General features: G+C 33.5%; 1 protein-coding gene across 1 annotated transcript; it reads right to left on the reverse strand.

The window, feature by feature from the left end:
- Positions 1-228: 228 nt before the first annotated feature.
- Positions 229-1292, reverse strand: SPESP1 (sperm equatorial segment protein 1). The gene is made up of 2 exons (XM_060002854.1): positions 1271-1292; positions 229-1199 (listed from the first exon to the last, which is right to left on the reverse strand). The coding sequence occupies exons 1-2, from the start codon at positions 1290-1292 to the stop codon at positions 229-231; spliced, it is 993 nt and encodes a 330-aa protein (XP_059858837.1).
- Positions 1293-7018: the final 5726 nt, after the last annotated feature.

Genomic DNA, 7018 nt, shown 5'->3' on the forward strand with positions numbered 1-7018 from the left:
ATTAATGAGAAAAAACTACAAACTCCTGAACCAAAATTTTATTTTAAATTGTTAGGTTTTAGTGTATATGAAAACTTTTCATAATACATGACACATAAAGATGTTAGCACATTGAACTACAATAGAAAATATTTTTATACAACTTTTGAATCACTAATATGCTTATTTCCCCTGTGAATGAATGCACAGTTAGCTTAGATCAACTTTGTCATGAATATCAAGTAGTTTTTAAAGTTTTATATTATTGTTTAATAACTTCCTAATGAGGTTTTGAGTTTCTCCTTGACTTACACATAATATTGTTTTTAATATATTGAATACTGCAGTAGCTTTTCCTCTCATCTCTGGTGGAACATATTTAATATCTAAATATTCAGGTAATTTAGATCTAGAATTATACAGCATGTTAATAACAGTTTCAATGTCATCAACTCCATCACTGCTTTGTCCTAGTGGTAACATCTGGGATTTATACATTTTTTCTAATTTACGTTCTGCTGCTGTTGCTAGAGCAAGGCTTCGTTTTAGGTGTTCTTTAGAGGCTCGAATGTCTTCTCTATATTCTGGCTTGAAACTCTCAGGAAGAGGTACCTGTTGCACCTGTGAGCCAATATCTTCAATTTTTTTCAAAATGTCTTTATTATACAAATTGTGTGGTTCAGGATTTTCCATTTCATAGTTGCCTGAGAGCTGAGGAACACCTTCTGTGGCAATATCCAAGTCAGTGTTCCTACTTAAAGAGGTGACACCTTGACTTGTAAATGATTCAGTAACAATTGGCAATTGCTCTGGTGCCTCAGTTTGACTTACAGTTGGCTCTGGCTCTGGCTCTTCTTTCTCAATATAAGGTTCTTTTGCATGTAAATCAACAGAAATGTTATTTGGTTTAATTGACCAGAAAGCTGTACTTTTAGTATGGTTTTTTTTATCTATTTCCAGTGTGAAGCCCCTAGTAGGGAAAGTTGTAGTTTCTTCACTGACAGGATTGATTAAAACATCATTCTCAGCTGGAGCTTCATCATGTGTAAACTTTACCTCCTTAAATTTTGATACCCTCGATCCTACAGAATCAGCATTATTTGGAGACTCTGATCTTTTCTGATGACCTGGCTCCTTAGTGGGAATACTTAGTACTAGGTTCTGTAAAACTTGTACATAATGATTCAATTTTTGTTCTTCATCAGGCGTCACAGTTATTCCTTAAGGGGAAAAATCCAAACAATAAGTAACATTTATTATTATGTATGACATATTGACAGAATCTACTCACCTAAATTTACTTCATATGCCATCACTTAAAAGTTGAGATAAAGAACCAAGAAATAAAGCACCTTTGACACAGTCAACTCTCATTTAAAGGAACAAAATTATTTTTTCAGATTCTTATTAAAACAGATGAGCAAAATTAGTGCAAAAGTTACATATTAACACAATTCTCTATATCTCTTTGCTTTTACTCTCCCATATAACTTATGATTCAGTAGGCAACTTACTAAAACAAAATTCTTGGTTATGTCCTCTAACACAGTGGTGTGCCGTAGTAGGCTTAGAGTGGCTCACCAGAGCCAATTATTAAATTTTTAGGAATTTTGTGAGCCAGATGGTAAACACAGACATTGTTAAAAATTAAATTATCTGAATTTACAATTAAGTAAATGTATTCAAAACAAGGTAATATTCAAAACTTATCACTTTTATTTTATTTCATTTTCCTATTATTTATGCTCTTGAGGTTATTTACATCTAGTATGTTATAAATGCTATATATGCTATATAATGGTATGCCATTGTTTATCTCTTTCACCTCCCTGATGAGTGATATCAAGTAGGTACTTTGAAATCAACCATGGTGAGAGTATCTGCCTCATGTAAATGGGCAAACACCATAAGTCAGGGTGTACCCACCTCTCGGAAAAGCCAGTTGTTAAACATTTACTGGTATATCACTGCCTTCAACCCAGCAAAAATCTAACTACAGCCTGTGGGTCACATCCACCCAAATATTTTCATTAATAAAGTTTTTTTGAAACTCAGTCAGTCTTGCCCCTTTGTTTATGTATTGTGTATGGCTGCTTTGGGCTGCAGCAGTAGAGTTGAATAGTTGGAACAGAGACGATATGGCCTACGAAGCTGAAAATACTATCTGGCCCTTTACAGAAAAAGTTTACAGAAAAGTTCCTGGTTTAAATCATCCATATTTTACTCTTACAACAAAATGGCAGTTCTATTTATACTGGTATTTTGCAGTATCTGAGTGGTGAAGCCTCTCATTTCCAATGTGGAAAACGGAAAAGATTATTGAATAATATATTCTGAAATTCTGCTCAACTCCCCAACTCCAGAGTCAGAAGTTTTTAATTTTAAGTGCTAGAATTTTGTGTTACATGTAATTTTGAATTGATTTCGCCACTGTCATGGATACAAACTGATTTAATTCAAGGAAGTAAGTCACTTTTTCCCAAACACTAATGAATAACTTCTATCTGAACCCTCCCTCTGCAGGCAAAATGAAATAACAAAATTTCTGCTCAGGAGGCACTTTTATTCAGCTCTTTGGCAAGCACAAAATAGTCCAAAAACGATTTACCTCCTCTCTTCCTTAACTCATCTGTTACAACTTAGAAAGACCAGATGGAATTTTAATCAAAATTGAAATTATATTTCTAAATTTTAAAAATCTTAACCAGAACAGTTTAGTGAGTCAATGTGATAGTGGAAAGACACTAGACTTGTCTACTAGAGATCTAGATTCTAAAAGGAGACTCTGTGTTTTATGTCATGTTCAGAAAAGTCTTGCATACCCTGAGATCCATTTGATGATGATGGGTGAAAAAAGAAAGATATAGAACATAAGGTAGATTTGTATATTATCCCTATAATTTTTTTTTTTTTTTTTTTTGCAGTATGCGGGCCTCTCACTGCTGTGGCCTCTCCCGTTGCGGAGCACAGGCTCCAGACGTGCAGGCTCAGCAGCCATGGCTCACGGGCCCAGCCGCTCCGCGGCATGTGGGATCCTTCCGGACTAGGGCACGAACCCGTGTCCCCTGCATCGGCAGGCGGACTCTCAACCACTGCACCACCAGGGAAGCCCTATCCTTATAATTTTTATGAATCAGTGACATAGCATCATACATTTGTCTGTGAACTGAGAACTTTTTTAATGGATTAGAAGCATGACATACCAAATTCATGTGGGCATTTGCCCCAGAGGAGAGGGAATGGGACTGAAGTTGGTTATTAAAGGGGTCATTAGACTTATCTATAATGTTTTACTCTCTAAGCACACACACACAATCACTTAACATAGTAAACCATTAAAGGTCACATCTTAAAAAGGAAAATAACTTATTTATGTATTCTTATATTTATAAAATACATTGTCCTGAATCTAGAGTTTTCCTGAAGGAAAATATTAAGTAAAATGAATTTGTAGCCTAGTGCAGTCAAAAAAAACCTTTCATTCTGGTCCTGGTTCTACCAGTTTCTAGCATCATGACCTTAGGTAACTACCTAATTTCTCTGAACATTTACTTAACTATGAAATTAAGATACTATATCTGCCCTTTTATCTCACAGAACTAAATAAATTAGTTATTTGAAAACACTTGAAAAGCTACAGAGCACTGTATAAGATAATATTATTCTCTATGAAGGCAAAACTGGTTACATTTCTCATTTTAAAATATAAATTTAAATCCCTAAAAAGAAATAGGCTTTGGATTCTATTTAGTAAAAAAACACTAGAAGCTCTCCTGCTAAAGATAAGGAACAAGATCAGAATACTAATATCTCCATTACTCTTTAACATCATGTTGGAGGTATCAGTCAATGTAATGAGACAAGATAACTGGAAGCATGAGAATTGGGAAGAAAAAGATAAAACTATCTTTATATGCAGATGATATAATTATACATTGAGATAACACAAAAGAATCCATTGAAAAGCTACTACATGGAGTAAGAGAATTTAGTAAAGTAGCAAGTTATAAAATCAACATACAAAAATCAATATACAAATATAAACCAGTTAGAAGATAAAATGAGAAAGAAGATGCTATTATGATAACAAAAAATGAAAGAAAATATCAAATCATAAATTTAAAAAGACATGTCCAAAATTTATATGAGGAATTATACTAGGCTGAATATAGACATCCAGAGACCAGGTCCTAATCCCTGGAACCTGTAAATGTTACCTTACAAATAAACGAGTCACAGGTATGAAATATACAGTATGGAGAATATAGTTATAATTATGTAATATCTTTGTATGGTGACAGATGGTAACTAGACTCATGGTGGTGATCATTTTGAAATGTACAGAAATATCCAATCACTGTACTGTGTAACAGGAACTAACATAGTGCTGTAGGTCAATTATACTTCAAAAACAAACAAACAAACAAACTCACAGAAAAAAGAGATTAGATCTATGGTTACCAGAGGTGGGGGGGGAGGGGAAATTGGATGAAGGCAGTCAAAAGGTACAAATTTCCAGTTATAAGATAAGGACTAGGGACGTAATGTACAATACGCTAAATATAACACTGACGTACATTATATATGAAAGTTGTTAAGAGAGTAAATCCTAAGAGTTCTCATCACAAGGAAAATTTTTTTTCTCTACTTCTTTAATTTGGTATCTATATGAGATGACAGATGTTCACTAAACTTACTGTGGTAATCATTTCATGATGTATGTAAGTCAAATCACTATTCTGTATACCTTAAACTTATACAGTGCTGTATGTCAATTATAACTCAATAAAACTGGTGGTGGGGGGGGAAAGAGAGGTAGATAAACAATAATTTTTTAAAAGAAAAGAAAAAAGAGTCCATGCAGATGTGATTAAGTTAGGGATCTTGACAAAGGAGATTAACCTGGATTATCTGGGAGGGATCTAAATCCAGTGTTTTTATAAGAGAGAGACAGAGAGATATTTGAAACACACACAGAAGAGGAGGAAGTAACACAGAAGAGGAGGCAGAGTAGAGTGAAGTGGTCATAATATAAAGAATGAGAGACAAGGAAAATATTTTCTCCTAGAGCTTGCAGAGGGACCACAACTCTGCCCTACACCTTAATATTGGCTCAGTAATGCTGATTTTAGATTTCTAGCCTCTAGAACTGTGAGAGAATAAATTTCTGTTGTTTTGAGACACCAAGTTTGTGGTAATTTGTTATAGCAGTCACAGAAAACTGATACAGGAATATAATAAAATCTTCTGAAAGACATAATGTAAACTTCAACAAACAGACATACCATGTTCTAAGACAAGAAGATTCAAAATAAACATGCTCAGATGTCAGATTCTCTGTTAATTTTACACTTAATATGCTCCTAGTAAAATATCATTAATATGTTAATAATATTAATGAAGTTATAAAAATAGATTATAAAGTTCATTTGAACAGAGTAAGAATAGCCAGAAAAACAAGAGGCTAGCCCTATTATATATTAAAATATATTGCAAAGCCTCTATTATAAAAATAGTATAGCACTGTACATGAATAGACAGATGAATGGAACAGAAAATACAGAAATAGATGCAATTGCATATTGAAATACAGCTAAAGGTGAGGGAAGGTTTCAATTTATGAATTATTCCAGCTAATAAATGAAGAAGCCATTTATAATTAGAACGTTAATTATTTTGCAATGTATCAATGATTATTTATATCACAAAAGACAAAATCAGACATATGCTTCCTGATAAAAGGACACAGTACCACCTATGAAGTGGTCTTGCAAAAAAGGTCAAACCTGAGTCCAACAAGTTTCTCTAGATGTAACTAACAACATATGGAAAGTACAAGAGACAACAAAAGAAAATATAAAGTACGCCATGGGCATATACTCAGCAAAATCTAGACTACGGAAAGCTATAGGACATATGATCCAATTTCCTCAACAACTGCAAGGGGAAAAATAGAGATGAAGGAGGAACTACAGATTAAAAGAGAATTAACAAACATATCAATGAATTACATGCATGAATCTTATTTGAATCTGAATTCAATTAAACTAGAAAAGAGAGAATCAGGAAAGTTTGAACACTGACCAAGATATTTGGTAATATTAAGAAATTATTATCTTTTTAGGTGTGAAATTCACATTGTTGTAGTTTTTTTAAGGTACTTATATTTCAGTGCTTTATACTGAAATATTTACTGATAAAATTATGTGACGTCTGGAATTTGCTTCTAAATAATCCAAGTCTTAGGAGTTGGGGAGAGGGACCAAGCCTTGGGGAGAGGGATCAAGGAGGTAAGGTGGAAAGGAATGTGGGTGGAAATATCAATGAAACAAGATTAATTATAGGTTAATAATAGTTGAAACTGGTTATAGATATATGACAATTATACCATTCTTTCTACTTGTGTATATATTTAAACTTCTCCATGATAAAATGTTTTTAAAAACCTGTTTTGGAAAAATTTCAATTCTGGGCAACTATTCATAAGCAAATCTAAAGTCTGCAACCAACAGTGGTTTAAATGCTTCTTAAAAGACATTGCTATTAGATTACAGTCTGCTAAACATTCAATTTTTAATAACCTGTCTCTTCTCAAAGTAGTAAATAGGATATCCAGGTTACTATTAGGCAAATTAGATTGTCAAAGGACAGAAATAGGTGATACTTATTGCTAGTTGATTCCTAAAAGAACTGAAGTACTCATAATCCCTTTATACTGAAACTCAGGCAACTCTAAAAATCCTGTTCATGGCTGCCTAAAAACAGAGCACCCTACCTTTTACCTTGCTTTCCCTCCCCTCTTCATGTACTCTTTGTCTATACACTGTTCTATTGTTAAATCCACCCTCTCCGCACACACTTCCCACCTCCTTTTTTCCTCCAAAAACATCTACATATTTCATATTGACTGCTCTTGCCAGTCAATTTGATCATTATAAAATTGTTCACAAAGCATCTGAAAAAGAACAGATATATGTATATGTATAACTGAATCACTTTGCTGTATACCTGAAGCTAACACAACATTGTAAATCAACTA

The sequence above is a fragment of the Delphinus delphis genome, chromosome 2 (genome assembly GCF_949987515.2).
Source record: "Delphinus delphis chromosome 2, mDelDel1.2, whole genome shotgun sequence".
NCBI lineage: Eukaryota > Metazoa > Chordata > Mammalia > Artiodactyla > Delphinidae > Delphinus > Delphinus delphis.